Genomic DNA, 22,259 nt, shown 5'->3' with positions numbered 1-22,259 from the left:
TGATAAGGTTTCCGGAGTTTCATTATTCCTGTATGATGCGGTTTTATATCTTCAAAAACTAGAATATCATTTCAATTTAAGTTCGTATTAAAACATGAATGTTTCTCAAACCACATTTGAATCGCATCTTTTGTATAAAGGCTAATTAAAAGATGATACTTGTAAAAGTGCGGAATACCGTTAGGTTCATCATGGATACACATTAAAATCCAGAGGGCGAGAATGTGAGAACGCGATAGTACGATGGCGACAATGCGACAATACGATGACGACAGTTCGACAATACGATGGCGACCATGCGATAGTACGATGGCGAAAATGCAAGAACGCGATAGTACGATGACGACAATGCGACAGTGCGATGACGACAGTGCGACAATACGATGGCGACACTGCGATAGTACGATGGCGACAATGCGATAGTGCAATAATACGATGACGACAGTGCGACAATACGATGACGACAGTGTGACAATAAGATGGCGACAGTGCGATAGTACGATGGCGACAATGCGAGAACGCGATAGTACGATGGTGTCAATGCGACAATACGATGACGACAGTACGACAATACGATGGCGACAATGCGATGATATAATGGCGACAGTACGATATGACTATCGCATTGTCGCCATCGTACTTTCGCACTGTCGCCATCGTATTTTCGCACTGTCGTCGCATTCTCGCCCTCTGGATTTTAATGAGTAACCACGATTGCCCTAACGGTATTCCGTATAAAAGCATACTGAAAACAAGGTTCTTATTAGAACTACAATAAGATTGGTATCCATGTTGGAAAAACCAACGCGTAATATATTTTTTATAAATAGTAATAGCTAATAGGACATATTCAGTTTAACGAAGGCTTTAATGAAGCATTTTAGTCCTATGTGATGTTACGTTTTTGATTTTGCTTATTTTAAAATAATTATACACCATATCATTGTAGGACAATAGACCCCAGCATAACAACTTATTCCTGATATGCACTTCGATTACATGGAGACTAATTATGTTTTGTGAAATCTTGTAAACTTGAAGGGATGTAGCTGCAGTTGTATTAAGTTCATTTCATTGTACTTCAGAAAATTATAATAGCGTTTCACTAGTTAATAGGAACCAATGATGTTATTAATTCGAAATTAATTTAAATTGATGCTGTCTTTGATTGTTTAATAATTGAATTGTTGTAAGGCATGTCTTTAATCTTGTTGAAACCCCCGTTGTTTCGTATTGACTTATTGCGGTGACCTCAGCAAAAATTCTGTTTTTTTTTATGTTAAATGTGTTCTCTTGTGTTTTGTTTTGTTTTGAATGTACGAATAATATATCCCCCATTTTTTAAACAGCCAGCAATCAATAGAACACTTTATACAAATATTCTTGAATAAATCGATTATTTCCTAAGAAAAACAACAATTTTATAGGTAAATGTCAAGTGGTAACGTATACACTCGAATACACTTTAACATGAATGCCGTGATAAGCAGACATCGAAATATAACGCATGATATTGCAGGAACAGTGCTCTTATTATTCGGATGCAATAATTGCAAGCCAAGAAACAAGTCTTGTTGTTATACGATTTTAAGATGTGGACCCAGATCGAAAATTGTTAGTTAATAAGGAAAACAGTGTATACATTTGTATATCAATGTTAAATCGTCACCCGAATGTTATTTTATAATTGTTTATCTTTTTATGACTTGGTGCGATTAAAAACAACTACTACGATTATACTGAAAAGAATTTTAATAATGTCAAGTTTATGAATCAGGTATCGGTGAACAATCATCAATCGGTGTTCGACACTAACGGGAGTCCGGTGGTCCGAGACTCGTGGGAATGAGACTCGGACTCCTTGTTTTGGTGTCAAAGATGTCCTTCGGACTCCTTCAAACCATCTTTGAATTATAAAAAAATCTCTTCGTTTTGCAAAATCAGAATGTCTGTTAAAAATATCTTACTCAGAAATAGTCATTGTCGAACACTGTCTATAAAAACCTTAAGTTGCATGTTTTTATTGTCACATTAAAATTTTAATATTTTCATATTCACCTTCTACATACTGCAGAAGGAAGTTTTTAATACCAAGTCATAACCGCACACTTCAACCACTGCTTGAAAACTGTCAGAGTTCCTCTTAACAAGGAAGATTATAGACAGCTGGTCTATTGATAGTGAGAAGTGTTCAATCAAAAACTAAGTGATTTCGGAAGCATATACAAAACCAGAACAATACCATCATTGTGACTATGCACTTGAATAGCATTTTTCATTTATCACATGAAAACCCCTGTCTGGTCTACACGCTTGTTTTCAGAAGATGCATTGTTTATACTTATAATTGTATATAATGATGAAACAACTTTTATTGTCAATTGTATAGACAATCCCAGAATCGATTAATTGACCGCCGCCATATTGGCTATCACGTGACCCCCGCCGCCATCTTGGTACTGAAGAATTTGACAGATCACAGCGTTCTACATGGGTGACATGTTACCTGTCAAATTCTTCACGTAATGTTTAAGGCCGAATTTCTGTATTTTTTAACATAAATACTTTCAGCTGTGCCGTTTGCTTTAAACACAATTATTTCTTTATTGAATTTTATTTTGATTATAAAGATTATTTCCGCATATAAAGTCTGAAGTAAACTTTATAATTTTTAAAGTTAATATTTCCGGAGATGTTAATTAGCGAAATTTTTTAAGACTTATTACCGAGATATACAATGTCTTTGAAAATCAGATATCTGCCTTTGATTAAAACATTATATTTATAAAAAATGTATATAGTTCCAGATATAATCATTAAAAAAATGTATATGATTCAATACCGAGACAGCCTTTTTATTGAATAGTACATATTTTTGTTTTTTAAAAGATTTATTAATTCTTTTATAATATTTCTTATTGAAGTATCATTTTTAAGGTAATTTAAAAGCTCTAGCCGAAATAAAATTGGTGACTAAAACTTAAATCTGTAAGATTTCATGTAGTGGCAAACTTTTTTTATTAAAAAGTATATGGTTTAGTATAATTTTTTTTTTATTAATATATTTTAAAAATCGCTTTCAGACAAAAAACTATAGCCGGAAAACATTTTTGTGATTTTAAAAGTACTAGTCCAGGGACATTGATATGCGAAAATGTGTAAATGTCAGAACATGGCAGTTTTTTAATTGAAAAGTGAATATCTGCTTTTGCTTAAAACTTTATTTTTATTTTATCATTTAAATACCATTCAAATGTTAGAATCGAAGTCTGTAGCCTGAACAAACTGTGTTGGTCTTGTTCTAAATATTTACTTAATTGTTTGCTTGCTTTATTTAATTTCTTAATACAATCTAAATTTACGATAAAAATGCTCAACATGACACATATGTAGTCATACGTTAACTTAAATAGTCCCAATATGTTCGCTACATTCCGTCAACGTATTAATTTCTTTCTTAAATGTTCACTATACAGTTAAGATTTAAAATGAACTATTAAAACACGAACGAAGTGATGTTTTTCTTCGGTAATAACGGATTGTCAATTTAATAAAATTAATTAATGGTATAAGAAACACCATCTGCGATTGAGGAACGTAAGCATTCCCTCAGTGGGAGACGATGTCCCAATGGTGGATTAAAAGTGACAATAAAGGCCAAATTCATGCTGAGTTTTATCAGAGTCGTAGATCTTCGCTATGGTTTTATGACCCTTAAATAATTAAGATGGACCTGATACAACTATTTATTTAAAAAATACGAACTGTACTATAATTTCTGTATCGATAACAGAAACCATCTAAATCTTCAAATATATTTAAGAAATTCGCGTCACTTCGATTCATTTTTCAGGAAAGCTATACAAACATATAGGTCCCGGCATTGTTCTTCAGTACCAAGATGGCGGCGGTAGGGGCGGTAATTCGGAAGTAATCGATTTCTGGGATTGTCTATAGTTTATGTAAGCAAAAAATTGAAATCCCATTAACCAGTTTTATTGAAACGACTTGAAACGCAAAGGACCCCGATCTGTTCACAAATTTTTTTAAATAAAAACCCTGTTCACAGTGCTCTGTCATATCTTACAAAGATGTACCTAGCAAGAGTCATTATAAGATCTAATGAGCACAACTTACTAACAGTGAGCTTTTGTGATTACATTTTGCACATTTTTAATAAACGTTCCTACATGGTCCGTATCAAAATATAAATTGTTAACACTAGAGATTATATCTATTTCCAATTTATATTAAACTTTGTAAGAAGATTGGTCTAAATGACAATTGGGTAAATTACAAAACTGCATTAACAAACTTGGTTACCATGTAAAATTAAATGAAACATTTCTTAACATTCTCGAAGTAACATGTTTACCAAATCATCATTAAACTTGCTACGAACGCTTTTTAAATGGTATATCAGCCGAGTTTGAAAAGGGTTCAGGTCTACTGAAAAATAAAAGTACCAGTGGGCTTAGACGTGTTTTCTTCATGCGGGTGAAACTTTGAACAATCTAGAAGTCAAATGTTCTGTTAAATCATCATGAAACAATCAGAACTATTGTACTCCTGATATTTCAACTGAATACGAAAGTGATTCTATCCGTTCCAAAATACGACTTAAGGTGAAAGTAGTTAAGGGAGGGATTATTTAGAAGTCACTCTTGTTAATCGTTCTGTTCGACCGAAGTTTTTAAAGTTTTTTTTTTAAATAACCTGGGGTGAAAATTTGCCCCTCTTTGAGGGTTACTTGCTTTATATGTATGGGGCAAACACTTAAAACATGGCTTCTCTGAAACCGCAAGGCCAAGAAGTTTGGTTTTTAGCATTTTATTGTGGTCCTCTACCATTTTTTTTTAAATATCGTCCCTCGGGTAAGAACCGGCCACGCTAAATGATGAATATTATAATACTTACATATTTAAAAAGTTTTCTCTCGTTAGGGCAGGGATTTATTTGCTGTTTATCATCGTATACTGGCCCTGTAATAACTTTGTTAAAATCATCTCGCTTGGTTTAAAATTGACCCAGCCCTATGGTGTACTTGTTTAATTATATGCATTACTGCACACTTTGAAAATCTTTTTTCCTTGTCGCAATGCTTGCGGTAGCAATAAGAAAAACTCTCGAACTGTGAATCAACCCAATCTTTGTCGTTTTTTTACTATGACATTTTCGATTGTAAAACTAGCTTTTGCTGAACAGTCTATAATCACTATAAACTTCATCACAATACCCGTTATACCATATCAAGACACGAATAATATTCACAAGCAATTTAATTGTATCAAATGTACGTGAAAAAATATGAACATCTTCTTATCATTACCCAATATTACAAGAAATGGCGGCCATCTTGGATTTCTCAGCTCGCCACGATTTACGCCAATTTATGCCGGTGGTCTGAAAAACGTCAAGGTATGCCGATCATTTTGGTATATGACAAGGCTTGTTGCAATATGGTGTCCAGGTCCCTGTTTCTAAAAGCGCTGAATGTTACCCTACCAGTAATTGTTTACACAATGCGTTTAACGGTCCCAAGGCACTGAGGATGGGATCGACTGTGAATCAGTTGTGCGTAAAAAAAACAAGTCACTATCAATCAATAATTTCAGGGGCTTTGTCGCGGTTAGTTTGCTTGTTATATTATGTTAACTATTATAGGGAACATGTATACAGCAATGGGCTGTAACAACAAATCCCGAAGCTAAACAAGCAAGCATATATAAATGCATGATTGAAAATTATATTTTTTTAAATTACAATAATAAGCTTCAATATTACTGGCATGCGTAAAATAATTTTGCAATCTGAGATAACAAATGACAACAAAGATTGAACAGCAGTCACGTTGGACTTCGATCTGAAACCAAACGAGAAAGAGGATTTAACAATTTATGGTTAAGATGTGTCATAAACCGAAAAAATACGGTATAAAAAGTGTCATATTTTTGGACTTCCTGAAGTATGGTCGGACTCAAAAATTTCAGAAAAAGGGAGTCCAAAGGACTCCTTACTCAGAATAGTTAGTGTCGAACACTGAATAAAGACTGAATATAAAGGGAATGTAATCCGGAAGATATTCAACCGAAACCATGAAGGAGTTGTATACCTTGCTGTTTTATATTACGTTGAACAATATGAAAACGAAAGTGAAAAAGAAAAGTGAAAATAACCTCTCTCTTAGTCATGAAACTGCGTCAAAAATCTGTTTTTTTTCCGGATTTCCCAGTATTTCAAAAGCACACAGTTTCAGTTTCAATGTTTATCTGATGCTATAGTATAATGCTCAGCCGTACGAGCTTTGGAATAATATTACAGAAATAAGGTAAATTTTACATCTGAATGTGCTTTTGTGTAGTGCAATCTATGGATATTAATTTATTAATATACGAATAAACATAAACAAAAAGCATAATGTAATTTTCTAAAAACAAACACGATTACTTTCCTCTTGTTGGTATGAAATACAATTTCAAAGTAAGGCGCTTCATAATGTTTATTCGTGATATTTAAATTTGCACAGCTCAATACATTAAACGTTGCTTGCTACCGTTGTTTGTGAATGTGAATGTCTAGGTAATCCACTGTATTGTTAAAATGATACAATCAATATAAAACTCATAGCTGTTTCATTCTATACATAGATGGTGACGTCACTACGTTATTGTCACCTCTATACTAAGACACATCACACACCTCCATTTGCAGGCATTTATGACTACGACACAAAGAAGTCCGCGGATGAATGAAGAATTTGTTTTAATAGTAAACATTATTGTTATGATTTAAAATTTAAGTGTTATTTTGTTCAGTCTTATGGTCTAATGTTAGTATCAATTAAAATTTTCGTTAGTTTTCAACAATGTTGCTCTTTATTCATTTTTTTAAACTGTACTTTCACTTTCGGTTATAACAACATGGATACTTTATTGACGAAAGTTTGCAATTAAATAGCGTTTTCAAAACCACTTAAAGAGTTTCAGAAGGGGTGTCTGATGCATGTTTTGAATAGACACGATGCCGTGGCTATATTGTCGACTGGGTGTTGGAAAAGTTTGATATTTCAAGTGGCTCCATTTGCATTGAAAGAGAAGTTCAACTTCAAGTTGACTTGTTCAGTTTGTTTAATTTTGACACCCTTAAACAGTATCATGATGGACCAAATCAATGCATTGAGCAAACAAGGAATAAGTGCGTGTTGGCTTGACTATAACTGTCAAAGTGGTCAGATGACAGCAAGTATTGAAGGCAGTTCTGCGCAAATTAACAGAAATATTATGCATGTGGGAAAATATGGATACATGAGTAAAAGCACAAAGCTTTGAAGTTTTTTGATGGTTGTTTTTAGGGAAGCCTCTAACAAATGTAACCAATTAAATAGATATAATTATAATTGTTTTTATAAGTGCCTTAATGGCTTATAGAAATTTTTCTTTAAATAATTGAGATCATTGAAAAATTGTCAGTAAGACCGGTGTGTACACAATGTAGCTGTTTATCAATGTTGATAACAGGGGTATTGTGTTTCCGTCTCGCCCACTGCCGAGTCACACACACATGTTCTCTTTCGTATTATTTTATTGTTTGATTATTAAACATTCTGACAGTGGTTGAACAGTCTGAACGAAGTTCATCTCTATTGTCACGTTTTATGCATTATTTCTTTTTTTATAACCTTCGTGGAAACAACGAATATGTTTTAATATAATGTTAAGTGGTACATAGGCCTATTTGTACTTCGAAAAATCTGATATGTGCAAAGATTAATATATAAACATGTTTATTTATAGATCTGTTGTATGTGTGAATATATTGATAATGTGAACATGTCAAGTATAAGCATACTTCGACGGTTGTACAAAGTCCTTATCCAAGAAGACACTGCCATCCAAGTCATGTCTAATGTTAATACTCCACAACATGTACGATATTGTACATTTGCTCATGATATATATTACATGTATATTATTGGAATGTGCGCACTTGTGTTTAATGACCAGACACTTGTTAACAGGAATATAAACCGTCTTTATTTCGCTGAGTATATCAAAATGTTGTGGTTGCATTAAATCATTAATTGAAAATGTATAATACCACATTAAAAATATAATAAACTATTGAGAAAACCTGCATCAAGGGCACTACACAGTCTAGTTTAGTGTATTTATGACATACCATTCTGAAATCTAGGCTTTGAAGGTCGCCATCACTACACTTTTGACTTTATGACCTTTTTATTGTAGACATTGTCTTTTAGAAACCATAACAGCAGCGAGCCAGCACTACAGGTTAGGAATTATCATTTTGAATAAACTCAACTTGCGCGCGTTATGCTTGCGTGGTTTCATTTTCATCCAATCTCTATAGATTAAGTTTGAAATAATTCGGAAGCAAATTCATCGTTTGATAATTGCAATAATGATTAACACGATAACAGGGTATATTCTAAATACATGTATCATCGATGTTTCTTGTCTCTATGATGCTCTAGAATAACATGATAAATTATGTGTTTTTTTCAAGGGCAACTTTGCCGTCTTACAGCTATTCAAGTTATAATGCTGATGTTCAAAAGCAATACACTGTTCACATGGGGCAAGCGTGTAGGAATATATTTTAGATTTTAACAAAACGATTATTTATTACTAAAGCGTTATTATTGGATAAATTTCAATGCGTTTTTGAACATCGACATTAAGAAACGATTCCTGCAATGTTATATTTTCAGGCTGTATTTGTGGACAAGGGCTAGAAATTTTATTTCTGTAAGATGTAATTTGTTGTACGTCTGTTATTTTTTCTTTTGCAGAAGAAATGGCACTGGTAAGTGTTGCTGGAATGTGGACCTTTGGTTTCTTGAGATAGGTTAAGTTTCTATTCTCGATGGTAAATACAAGGATTGAAACAAAAAGAAACATTCATCACACGTTTGATATTATGCACACTTAAGGTACCATCGAACATATTCGACGTTTTTAAGGAGTTTTTCAGAAGATTCGAAATATAAAACTTTTGTAATTTTTACCATTTGAATGATTTTGACCAAACCATTAAATATTTTATATATCTCTTAAAATAATTGTACATAGTGCATTTTAAATTCTTAAAACTTAGTGGAAGTAATTGTTAACAACTAAATGTGTACATTGCATCGTTGACATTCGTTCATTAATTAATAAAACAACAAAACAATTATGACACCATGTATATATTTGTATTCCCATTACTGTTATTCTTACATTTAATTAATTCAGCAACTGAATCAAATACCTGGGAATCTTCAGTCGATGTCACGAGAGTTATCTGGAGATGCGGATATTAAAAATGATGTCAATAAATTAGTAATTAGAGGGTCTAAATGCGTTCAGTCATTCGACCGCATGATGCGTTACGAATACCGAGAGGTATTCATACAAAAAGAATTGCTTTTTCAAGCAAATGATGCCGGAGAGGTCAATGTTCCAAAACTGACCAAGTCAGTATCTGACATGACCGCGGCACTTAAAGCTATACGGGATGATGTAATGTCTACACAAAGTGAAGTTCATTCAGATATCGAGAAATGCAGGGCGAGAGTGAGAGAAAAGCAAAACAATCTTCAACAGTTTGAGTACACTGTTTCGAGGATGGAGAGGGAAATACGTGAATTCGAATCGAACATCTTGGTAAGTCTAGTTTTTATCGATACCTTCTCCTATTTTAGTCACCATGCATTTCGCCTTTGGTTTTTATTTAGTAATGATTATTGGCACAAATTAAGCTTAGCATCTTTTCCAGTTTAATTAATATATAAAAATTATAACCGTAGAAATGCTATGTAGCTAAACGATGTATTAAATCTGTATTACCGTACAAAAGACTTAAATACTATGTCAACATTATCAACGCAGAAATGTCATGTAGCTAAACGATGTAATACATATTCATTACCTTACAAAAGACTTATTTGAAGTAAAATGAGAGTTGTGTTTTGTTATTTGTGTATAGCCTTTTAGAGCATATAGTATGGAGAGGTAGCGTTGTATGTCAGTAAGAAAATGGTGCACCGGTATATTAAGATGATTGTCAATAGTATACTGACATGTGTTTTTTTAGAGACTGGATGGCGAAATAAACGAGTTAGATGATAATGCTGGAAAGCTTGAAAGCAGAGCACGAGAAATTGATCGAGAAGCAGAAGAAAAGACTGGCTGGGGGATTGGTGGAATTGTCATGGCTGTAGCGGGTGTTATTCTTGCACCAGTTACATGTAAAATCTTGCGATTTTTTATGTTTCATGTTGTATATGGCATTATAGTGTTGTAATGTTTTTTAATATCAAGTCATTCAAAAAAGATATAAATATCATAACGGTTTTGTTGTAGTTATGTTTATGAATGCTTATGTTTTAGTTAGAAACTAATCCATGAATACCGATATATCATGAAAAAAATATTGTCTGTGTCGTTATTCTACTTTTATGAGTAGAATATAAGTTTACTCTTGTGTGTGTTTACAGTTGGTCTTAGTTTGTGTTTACAACTGGTCTTAGTTTGTGTTTACGGCTGGTCTTAGTTTGTGTTTACAACTGATCTTAGTTTGTGTTTACAACTGGTCTTAGTTTGTGTTTACGGCTGGTCTTAGTGTGTGTTTACAGCTGATCTTAGTTTGTGTTTACAGCTGGTCTTAGTTTGTGTTTACAGTTGGTCTTAGTTTGTCACTTACTGCGACTGGAGGAATTCTAGCCGGAGTGAACCTCAGCAATGCGGCGGACTGTCGAGATGGTGCACAGAGAGCTCGAAATAGTGCGTGGGAGAAACGTAATGAATCGTCCGGCCTTTCCTCGAGGAAAATAGAAATGCAAAACGAGATTAGAGAAAATAAATTGAATATAAGATCGACGAAGACAGAAATTGGTAAGCGGTGTATAGATAATTCTACGTTATTTGTTTTACAAAAAAACATTTGAAATAAAACCGTAGTGTTCAAATTGTTCGAGGTAAATTTAGCAATTTAAGTCAACAATAAGATACTCCGCCCGCGTAAAATAGTCCATCCCCGTAAAATAATCCGCCCCGTAAAATAACCCACCCCCGTAAAATAATATCCTAACATTTCAGAGACTATTGAATCAGACGAACGAACCCTCCAAAGAATGATAGGTCAGATGTACGAGTTTGTTACTGTGATTGACAATGTTCTGAATGTTTTCCAGGTATTGCATTTGTCCTTGTGGCGTATTTTATTAGCACAGAATAGATCAAACAATGACGAGAATAACAATTAAGTTAACTTTGTTGTTTTCTTTTCTTTTCATGCTCGTTAACTAACAACTATCATAATCAAGTTTTCGGACGCTCTAAATTTTTGGACTACTAGGCAAAATAATTACGTTTTGTGACTCAAATTTTTCGAAAACCCAGATTTTCCGTGATATAAATTTTCGCTGTAATATGCAAACCCTAAAACGAAATAGTGTCGTTGAATCTCTAACATTGTATGCACAGGAGGCTGAAACTACATTGAAAGATGTGCACGTGAATTCGGCTTCTTTTTCTGTCATGAAGAACGCCTTTATGCGAAACCCAACCAAAGCAGCGGATATGAGTCAGCGCCATCTTGCGCATTTGAAGGTATAAGCCGCGTTATGAGAAAAATGGGCTTAATGTATGTGCGTTAAAGTGTCACCTCAGATTAGCCTGTACAGTCCGCGCAGGCTAATCAGAGATGACACTTTGCGCACATGCATTAAGCCAAGTTTTATCAGAACGCGGCTAGTATGTTAAGATTTAAATACTTGTTTTCAATCATATAAATTGATGATCAGAACTTGAATCATAGTCGCCCAATTTGGAAATTAATGTGTGCGAAAGGATCTTGATTATTTTATATTGGACATTTCCAATTTATATTTAGCGCTGCAAACACATGTTCGGCATTAATGTGTATATCCTTATTGTAGGCAAAGTGGGAAGAAATGGAAACTATTCTCTCTCGGCACGGAATAAATCCAAGGATAGCATATTGATATCTTCGATAAATAAGAGACTTGTTTTATACTAAATGCGTGTAAGGTTTTGAATCATTGCCTTATTTTAAAAGCGCTTAAGAAGTTAAGTGTTGAATGTTATACGCTTATTGTTTAGATTATTATTGTATATGTTTCTAAGCAGTTTATGTTAAAGGCAACATTGTTTGAATGTTTGTATACAGTTCTAATTTATATATCTCGTCAGCAGGCCTACTAATCAATATTTATATTTCTACTCGTATTTCGGAGTACCGGTATGTGTTCATCGCATTGAAGTTGAGACGTGAATATTGACATAGTGTTCTATTTTATGACCATTTTATGAATTATGCTTTTGTTAAATTTGTATGTGTGGTATGTGACGTGTAGTTTAATTATGTCATACATAGAACATACCTAGTATCTACAAACATTCACTGTTTAAAGCATTCCCAATGCTTTAAAATTCCCACCGATACATTAAAATCGTACCATCATAACATTAGTTAGCACTCATAATCGGGTCGTTTCCCTATCGTTTTCTTATATTCTTGCCAATAACACTAATCATTTTAGAACTGTCAGATACGGGATTATCAAGTATTTCCATTTATAGTTTAGCTATTGTTTGATCATTTCTTGTATTTGTAATCGTTAAATAAAATTGGTGTTGTAAAACAAATGATTATTTTTCAATATAATAAGTTGTGTTAATAATCAATTTATTTAAAGTAAATATCTTATATATCTTAGTATTAAGGAATATCTTAAAACAAATAGATAACGTTTACCTATAAGTTGAAGTTATTCAACTAAACTACATTATTCTGAACATTTGTCCATAATGATAGATCTGAAGTTTATTCATGTAAATGCATAAAAGTAATTACTGTCCAATTATTGCCCAATGATAATAAACACATAATTGTATTTGTATTGAGTGTATGGCAAGTTTCCATATACTTTATGTGCTTGAATATTTAATGTATTTGCAATAAACGTAAACAATCACATTTTGTCACATGACTATACCCTACAGTCTTAACAGCATTTGTTCATGCTGTACTGTACATACAGTTTCTAACATTTGTGACGATTAAGTGGTATTTAATTGAACAAAATAATGCTTTGCTATAACCTACATCATTATAACTGTATGGTTAAATTAAAACACAAGCATATGTCGACGTAGCTCTCGGCAAATTTGTGTAAAGGGTTCGTGTGAAGGGCTGTAATAATGACGCAGAACAATATATCAAAGATATATAAGGTGTTTATGTTCTGGCGGTCAAGTGGCAAATGCCTACATTAATCACCATTATTTTACAACAATAACAGTAATAGCATTTATGACAACATGGCAATATTGTAATACAATGAATACAATAAATACAGTTAATACAATACATACAATACATACAATAAATACAATAAATACAATAAATACAATAAATACAATCAATACCTTACGTTGCATTTAATTAAAACAGAGATTATTAACAATACAAAGTTTAAAGTTTATAAATTGATTTATCACTAACCTGTAATAATGACGCAGAACAATATATCAAAGATATATAAGGTGTTTATGTTCTGGCGGTCAAGTGGCAAATGCGCGGTTACTTGCGCTTTCCACTTGACCAACGCCGCGAACCAATCATGCGTGTAATAGGCTTAGTGATAAAACTGGTTAGGTTGTTAGCTGAACTGTAGTAACTGTTTGAAAAGAATTCAGGTTAATATTAAAATAGATAGATATTGATTTCGTATGATGAGATATTGTAAAGAAATAAGGATTTCGTAAATTTACTCTATGACATACTTCCCCTGCCCATAAAATAAGTCTCCTGACTTATACTTAAACGCAACGCATATACCTCAATACTTCAACGCTAAAATATTATTTATTTATTTTAAATAATAATTATACATGAATAATAACATAACGTTGTGTGCATCAATACGGCTACGGAATGCACGGTTAAGAAAATATGTTTCGCGGTAATATCCTAGATATCACGAACGCTCACGAACATTGGACATTGCGGACTGCATAACAGTTTAACTGCAACATCTATCAGAAGTATACTATTTGACTAATCTAACGACTACAAAGGCATGCATTATTGCTACCAATACAGTCTAAACAATAGTAGTAACAATTACCACCTACTCATGCAGCACCCATATATTTGTTTGACTATATATGCGTAAATACTGTGAATATCTCTGTACAATTTAAAAATCATTATACATGAATTTGATGAATACAGCTCTAAAGTAATAATTACACAACTTATATATAGAAATAGAGTAATTCGCAGCTGAGAGCGTGTAATAAAACGATTGACTGGCATCCATAAATAACAACAGTCATAAGAACAATAATGGCAAGTGCATAACTCCCAATAATGTTTAAAATCACATTAAACATCACAGTAAAAAGTTATGCCACAAAGTCGCCTGTCGTCATCCAAAGCGGCTTCTTCCGTTTCCGCTGTGGTCTGGCAACCTTCCCTTCTTCGACATCAGTGTCTGATCCGGACGCTTCTAATGTTGATGGCGCCTGTTGTTCTTTATGACACGGTGTTGATGGCTCTAACAACCCATCGGTTACTGTCATAAACGGGAGTAACAGATTCCGGTGCAGCCTCTTAGTCTTCGTGAATCTTGCTCCTTCCCGTTTAACCTCATAAACAGGTGTGTCTGAGTTGGGCTGTGCTACAATCACGTATGGCTGGTGTTCCCAGCGATCGGCCAACTTCTGCTTTCCCCGGAGAGCAACATTACGCACGAGGACAATGTCGCCAGGTTGAAGTCGAGTAGATCTAGCTGATTTGTCATAGTGCTTCTTGTTCAACAGCCCCGAGGACCTAGCATTCTGGCGCGCCCTATCATAAGACTCGCTGAGTCGTTTTCGGAGCTTTGCAACATACTCCGTATGTTGTTTGTCGGCAATGTCCTCTGTAGGAAGCCCTAGAAATGCGTCTATAGCCAAACGTGGATGCCTGCCAAACATCAAAAAGTGCGGAGAAAACCCCGTACTTTTGTGATGAGTTGAATTATAGGCATGCACCAATGTTGGAATATATGACTTCCAATCAGCCTTTTGATGCTCTTCCAAGGTACCTAACATGCCTAGTAGAGTCTGGTTGAACCTCTCTGTTTCGCCGTTGCCCATTGGATGATAGGGTGTGGTTCTACTTTTGTCCATACCTGAAATCTGACACAATTCATTGATTAGAGCAGATGTAAAATTTGCGCCTTGGTCAGAATGCAACCTAGCAGGAAAACCATAGTGAGCAATAAACTGATCAAACAATACTTTAGCTGTTGTTTTAGCCGTTTGATTGCGTGTTGGATACGCCTGTGCATACCGGCTAAAATGATCAGTAATGACAAGAACGTTTTCAAACCCGCCTTTTGAACGCTCCAACGACAAATAATCAATGCACACGATCTCTAACGGTGCTGTCGACTCAATAGGCTGAAGTTCAGCGCGCTCTGGGTGGCGTTTTCTACGAGTGCAGCGACCACATTGTTTCACCTTTTCGGCAACAAACGCATCTAAACCAGGCCAGTAAAATCGCTCCTTCATCAGGCTAGTGGTACGATCCCTACCCTGGTGTCCGAGGTCATCATGGAGACATCTAAACATATCGTCCCTGAGATGTTCGGGCACAACAATCTGTGTTCGGTGAACATCATTGACCTTCGCCCTGCGATATAGAACACCGTTTTGTACAACCAATTTGTCCCACTCTCTAGCATAACGTTTGCAACTATCCTTCGAAGAAGGTCTATTGCCACTGAGAATGTGACAGACAAGTTCTTTCAGCTGTGGATCATCCGATTGAGCCTTGATCCAGTCCTTGTTAGAAAGACTATATGATTGAAGAAGATCTTCCGGTATATCTTCAGTTCGATCATTCAAAGGTGGCTCATTTCCTGGCGAAACCAAGGTTTGGTAAATCGGAATGTTGACCTCGGCAGATGTACATATGGCGTCCATGACCGATGGTGAAATGCGACTTAGTCCATCCGCATCGTTGTTGTTCTTCCCCTTCCGATAACGAATGCTGAAGTCGTAAGCTGCCAGAGCCGCGATCCATCGTTGTCCCGTTGCATCGAGCTTCGCTGATGTCGTCACATAGGTGAGAGGGTTATTATCCGTAACAACCTCGAATTTCCCGCCGTACAAGTAGTCGTGGAATTTTTCACACACGGCCCACTTGACAGCGAGGAACTCGAGCTTGTGAGCCGGATAATTCCGCTCGGCCTTGGTAAGGCTTCTGCTGGCGTAAGCCACTACTCGGTCCTTTCCGTCTTGCTTCTGATACAGCACAGCTCCGAGTCCTGTACCACTGGCGTCAGTGTTCAACATAAATGGCAAGGTGTAGTCAGCATACGCAAGGATTGGTGGATTTGACAGTTTCTGTTTCAAAGCATCAAACGCGTCTTGTTGGCTGGCTTCCCATCTGAACTTGGGTTTGGGAGTTTTCTTTACTGTCTTCTTAGTTGAAGTTCCCAGCAACAAATCGTTCAGTGGTCTGGCAACATTTGAAAATCCTTTGATAAACCGCCGGTAGTAGCCAGCAAAGCCTAGAAATTTTCTGACATCTTTTAAACTTTTAGGGACAGGCCAGTTTTGGACGGCTTCAACCTTTTGTGGATCAGCCTGGATTCCTTCTGCTGACACCACATGACCCAGATAAGTTGTTTTGGTCTTGAAAAATTCACACTTTTTAGGGTTAACTTTTAGATTGTATTGTGCAAGACGAGAAAACACGGAATCAAGTCGATCTAGATGGGATTCTATATCCGAAGAAAAAACAACGATATCGTCTAGGTAGATTAAGCAATCTTTCAGGTTCAGATCACCCATGCAACGTTCCATTAATCTCTGAAACGTTGCCGGGGCATTACAGAGTCCAAAAGGCATCCTGGTACATTGAAAGAAACCAACTCCTGGAACTTGGAACGCTGTTTTCTCCTTATCATCGTCTTCCAATTCAATTTGCCAATATCCAGATTTTAAATCAATCTTTGAAAAATATTTCGAGCCAGCAAGCATGTGTAGAGTATCCTCAACTTTTGGAATAGCATATGCATCTTTCTTAGTTCTAGAGTTTAATTTTCTAAAGTCTATGCAGCATCTTAGGGATCCGTCCTTCTTTCTCACAACAACTATATTCGAAGACCAGGGGCTTTTCGATTCTTTGATGGCGCCGATTTCGATCATTTCCTGAAGATGTTCCTTTACTTCGTTGAACAGATGAGGTGGTACCCGTCGGTATGGTTCCTTGAATGGAGTTTCATCTGTCAACTCAATTTTATGTTTAACTTCGGCTGTATGTCCTATGTCAATTTTCGACTTTGGAAAAATTGTTTCCCATTTCTTGAATAGGTTAAACACTTTACTTTTCTGCTCCTCTGTTAACTCTGAATCCTCAATATCAACCCCGAAGTCACGATGTGGTTCGTTGTTTTGAATGTTGTAAACGTTCACCTCTTCATTTTCAGCGTCACTTTTCTCGCAAAGCGGAACGGACCGTAATACATTCACCTCTTCAAGGTTACAAAGAACACTTTTACTTTCGATCCTGATTGTCTTGGCCGATAAATTACAAACTCTCACAGGTACTCTTGCTGTTTTCCCTGGATTCTTTAGGCTCACTACTCTCGGACAAACGCTGAAAGCTGTAGGCAGGTCACCGGTTTCTGTAACAGCTGCTTCAATCAAATCTGACTTCCTTACAAAACCAGTGATGGTCTTAGTCTCCAATGGATGAAGAATGACGGTCTTCGTAGCCTTTACCTGACCTACTATTGGTGATAGCATGGCATCAAACGCTATTTTCCATGACTTAGGAAACTCCTCACTCTGCATTTCAAATTCTTGCCTGTACTCTCGCAACAGATTTGTTCCAACAATGGCTGGCACTTTAGAATTAAATTCAGTGTCCTTTACTATTAAAACTAGCATTTGAGACTGCCGCGATGAACACGGTAATTTTACAGCTACTTCTATATAGCCTGTGTATATAATTGCCGTTCCATTGGCTCCCGTCAACTGGATTTTAAAATCGGTCAATGGTAGAAGTTCTGGTTTTGGATCCATTGTATTGTAGTAGCTTTCAGACAAAGTAGTGACCATTGATCCCGTATCAATTAAAGCTTTCGTCTCTTTGCCTTCAATGATTAATACTCCTTCGTTTGAAGCGCCTATCAGCCTTTCTCTAAGGTTACTTGCTACTCTCGTAGGGCTTTTTAATTCTGCTTCGCTTCCATCGTGCCCTGCCGTGAAAGCGATTTCTCGTTTAAATGGCTATGTTTGTTTTCTGCTGTTGATTCATATTCTTGGTTATGATATCGAGTCTGTCCTCTATTTGGATATCTACCTCTTCTGTAGCCTCCTCTATAATAACGCCCTCCATTGGTGTGTCTATCCTGTCTCCTTTCCTGGTCACTCGACTTTGTCGCTTCGTATGATTCATATTCTCTCTTCCCTTCCAGATTATGCTTCTTCATATTACTCATTTGAGCTTCAATGGTTTTAAGCCTTTCTAGCATCTCATCCAGAACTTTCAATCTATCATCCGTTGATTGCTGATTAACAAGTGTTTTTCCTGTTGCATTTACTTGATTATTTTCTTCCTCTTCTAGTCTCGTTTTTCTTTTTAACTTTTCAAAACTGTCACTCGATTCGTATGAAACTCTCGTTGCTGCTTTCAGTTGTTCAGAGTTCAATCCTCTCCAAAATCTTTCCTTCAACTTGTTATCTCTCTTACGTTCTTCTATTTCCCCTTTGTTAACTGCCTGTTGAAAAAGAGCTTCTAGTCTTATTCCCCATGCAGAGCATGATTCTGTTTCATGTTGTTTTGCCGAGTAAAATTCTTGTACTATTCTTTCAACAGACTTTACTTCTCCAAAATTCTCAGTCATTTTAGCGATAAGCTCCTCTGCTGACTCAGATGGTTTGATTGTTAATAGTATCCTACGAGTATCACCTTTCAATGAGTTCCTTATAGCTTGTGACACTGCGTAATCCGAATACAGTCCCGTCCTCATCATACAAACAGTTTCAAGCTTCCACTCTTCAAAGTTCTTGCCATCAAAGCTCGGCAATGTTGGAATTCTTGTACTCAACTTAATTTGATCATTTGTTGTCACTTCCCTTATCATATAATTATCATTCTTCTGTTGTACTTTATCTTTAAGAACGCGTTCTTTCTGTTTCAACACCTCTAATCTTCTATTCATATCATCATCTTTCATTCTTCTTACAGCTATTTCTCTATCCAGTAGTTCATTTCTACTCCGCTGCTGAAGCAATGCCCTTTCCTGTAACTCAAGCTGTTCTATGTTTCGTAGTAACTCTTTCTCAGCCTGACGTTTTCGTTCAAATTCATTTTCTAAAACAAGCATTCTGTGGCTCCTTTCCTCATCTTCTCGACTTTTCATCAACTGACAATTCTTTATTTCATACTTCTCAGATTGGCTTCTTATTTCTGCATATTCATTTTGTACTCTCCTTATATCCTCTTTTAATTCATATTTATGTGCACTCCCTGTCTCATTTCTACTCAATCTTGTGTCGACTACTCTGTTGCTAAGACGTTCTTCTATTCCTGAATTTCTATCCGCCACAATTGAAGAAGTGTCCCTAATTCTTGTGTGAATGTGGTCTGCACTTGAGACATAAGTTTTATCTTCACGTTTACGGTCTTCGTACTTCAATTCACGCAATGTTACATCAAGTTTTCTCATGTGCTCATCCAAGTAACGTAGAGAATCTGGCGTGTTACCATTTAATTGTGTTTCAAAACAATCTGTTGACTTTTCATTCATTAATATATGTTCAACGCCATTGATTGACTCTTCTTGTAAATAATCATCGATCGTGTTCATATTTGAAACTATGCTGTCCTGTTCATCTGATAATTCACTCCGTAATTCTCTCTCAATCCTCTCTTTTATTCTCCTTTCCTTTAATTCTTGCTCCTCTTTCAAAATTTCTTCCCGTATACGCTCTCTCCTGATGCAGCGTAACTCTCTTTTACTTATTGCCTGTGCCATTCTCAATACAAAATATGTATAAAAAGCAAATATTTGTAATATTTATAATGGTAAAACTAATATAATTAAATGATTATAATATACAAGCAAATAAATAATCACACAATGAACAAACACTTTCAATATAACACTTTATTTTAATTCTGTGCTCAATTAAATACACAATATTTATATAGGATAATATGTAAGGGGCATAACCACAATTAATCAATTGAGTCAAGGGAAACAACTGCCGCAAGACGTTCAAATGCACAATCACTCCATGCGACCTACTCCTATAATACCCATTGATGTTCTTTTAACCAGTCCCGATATTAAACAACTATAATTATCTCGCCTACTCAACCTCTTTAGAAAGACAAATTTGTGACAAAACTAAACGACTTTCACTTTCCCGAGGACTAATCCTCCTTACTACTAGAATTTAACTAATTACCGCTATACTTCTAATTCTAAACTACACCGACTATGCTATAACAACTACCCATCAATAAATGCATGTGTGCAGCGCGCTCGATAATCCGCTCTATACTCGGGACGAACGACGATTGGTATCGCACGTTTACATTTTGTTAAAATGTCGCACGCACCGATTGTTTGCTTTTGAAATACTGCTCAGTATTTCAATTTACTTGCGAACGCTTTCCGATTAAAATCGCGCGTAACCTTGCAAGGATTTCTTGAGTATAGTTGTGTTCAATATTCAGTGATCAATAGACATAAAAACACGGACCAATAAGAACTAGAAGTTTGACAGGGGTTAATAATTAGTTTATGAGTGGTTATTATCGTGCAACACGACTTTATTAGTTGTGATTATACTAGATTTATATATCATAAAAATATATAACACTTAAAATGACTAATACACTTATCTATCTCTCTCTCTATCTATATATCAAGCTATTTAAATTTCACAGTTTGAACAGAGTTTTGCAATTTATATAAGTAATTACATTCAATACCTGATAAAACTAAAATGTATATTTCATTTATAGAGCTAGTGAGAATTTTGTTTGCTAATATACTAAATTTTTTTAATTAAATCCAATACAATTTAATCAAAAATGGAGTTATTTTAAAGCTGAGTGCAAATGAAATAAACAAAATTCTTACCAGTTCATCCAATTATCCGTCCACATATCTTAACACATGATAAAACAAAACAATAAAACAATGTTAAAACTCACGACCGGAAACAGTTAGTGTTCACACTTCCAGCTAAGTTGGAAGCACATCAAAGTCACTGTCACATCCAACGGCGATCAACGATGCTGCGAAGGATCCTTTTGATGAAAAGGTTTAATACACTCGCGAGTGGAAAGTTCAGTTTGGGCCCTGGTTAACGATGTGTACACGTGACAATGTTTATCAACAACACGGTTTCCCGTGCATGTGTGGATATAATATCCAATCAGACGCGTCTGTCTGTGATGACGTAGTTATACGATGAAGCTAGGGTATCCCGAGGATTCCGTCCAGCTGGCATATGTGTGAACTGGTTTGTTTACAAAGCTGTGTAAATGGCGACAAGATGTCGTCGCCTGTGTGTAACAGCGGCCTTCACTGCCCCACGTTGGGCGCCATTGTCGACGTAGCTCTCGGCAAATTTGGGTAAAGGGTTCGTGTGAAGGGCTGTAATAATGACGCAGAACAATATATCAAAGATATATAAGGTGTTTATGTTCTGGCGGTCAAGTGGCAAATGCCTACATTAATCACCATTATTTTACAACAATAACAGTAATAGCATTTATGACAACATGGCAATATTGTAATACAATGAATACAATAAATACAGTTAATACAATACATACAATACATACAATAAATACAATAAATACAATAAATACAATAAATACAATAAATACAATCAATACCTTACGTTGCATTTAATTAAAACAGAGATTATTAACAATACAAAGTTTAAAGTTTATAAATTGATTTATCACTAACCTGTAATAATGACGCAGAACAATATATCAAAGATATATAAGGTGTTTATGTTCTGGCGGTCAAGTGGCAAATGCGCGGTTACTTGCGCTTTCCACTTGACCAACGCCGCGAACCAATCATGCGTGTAATAGGCTTAGTGATAAAACTGGTTAGGTTGTTAGCTGAACTGTAGTAACTGTTTGAAAAGAATTCAGGTTAATATTAAAATAGATAGATATTGATTTCGTATGAT

General features: G+C 35.4%; 2 protein-coding genes across 6 annotated transcripts in view; both read left to right on the top strand.

The window, feature by feature from the left end:
* Positions 1-22,259, top strand: part of LOC127873084 (uncharacterized) — a 344,149-nt gene that overhangs the window by 86,374 nt on the left and 235,516 nt on the right. The window lies entirely within an intron of this gene.
* LOC127873079 (uncharacterized) lies at positions 6,158-13,003 on the top strand. 2 transcript variants are annotated; one of them, XM_052416680.1, is made up of 9 exons: positions 6,158-6,328; positions 8,247-8,291; positions 8,813-8,826; positions 9,258-9,668; positions 10,099-10,252; positions 10,686-10,898; positions 11,103-11,197; positions 11,490-11,615; positions 11,945-13,003. In XM_052416680.1, exons 3-9 carry the CDS (start codon positions 8,818-8,820, stop codon positions 12,008-12,010), a joined length of 1,074 nt encoding a protein of 357 aa, XP_052272640.1. In that variant the 5' UTR covers positions 6,158-6,328; positions 8,247-8,291; positions 8,813-8,817; the 3' UTR covers positions 12,011-13,003. The 2 variants fall into 2 exon arrangements, with proteins under 2 accessions (XP_052272640.1, XP_052272641.1); XM_052416681.1 differs by lacking the exon at positions 6,158-6,328 and adding an exon at positions 6,410-6,480.

This window comes from Dreissena polymorpha, chromosome 3, assembly GCF_020536995.1.
Source record: "Dreissena polymorpha isolate Duluth1 chromosome 3, UMN_Dpol_1.0, whole genome shotgun sequence".
Lineage (NCBI taxonomy): Eukaryota > Metazoa > Mollusca > Bivalvia > Myida > Dreissenidae > Dreissena > Dreissena polymorpha.
Note: the sequence above shows the minus strand (reverse complement) of the source record. Positions and strands in the feature narration are given on the sequence as shown.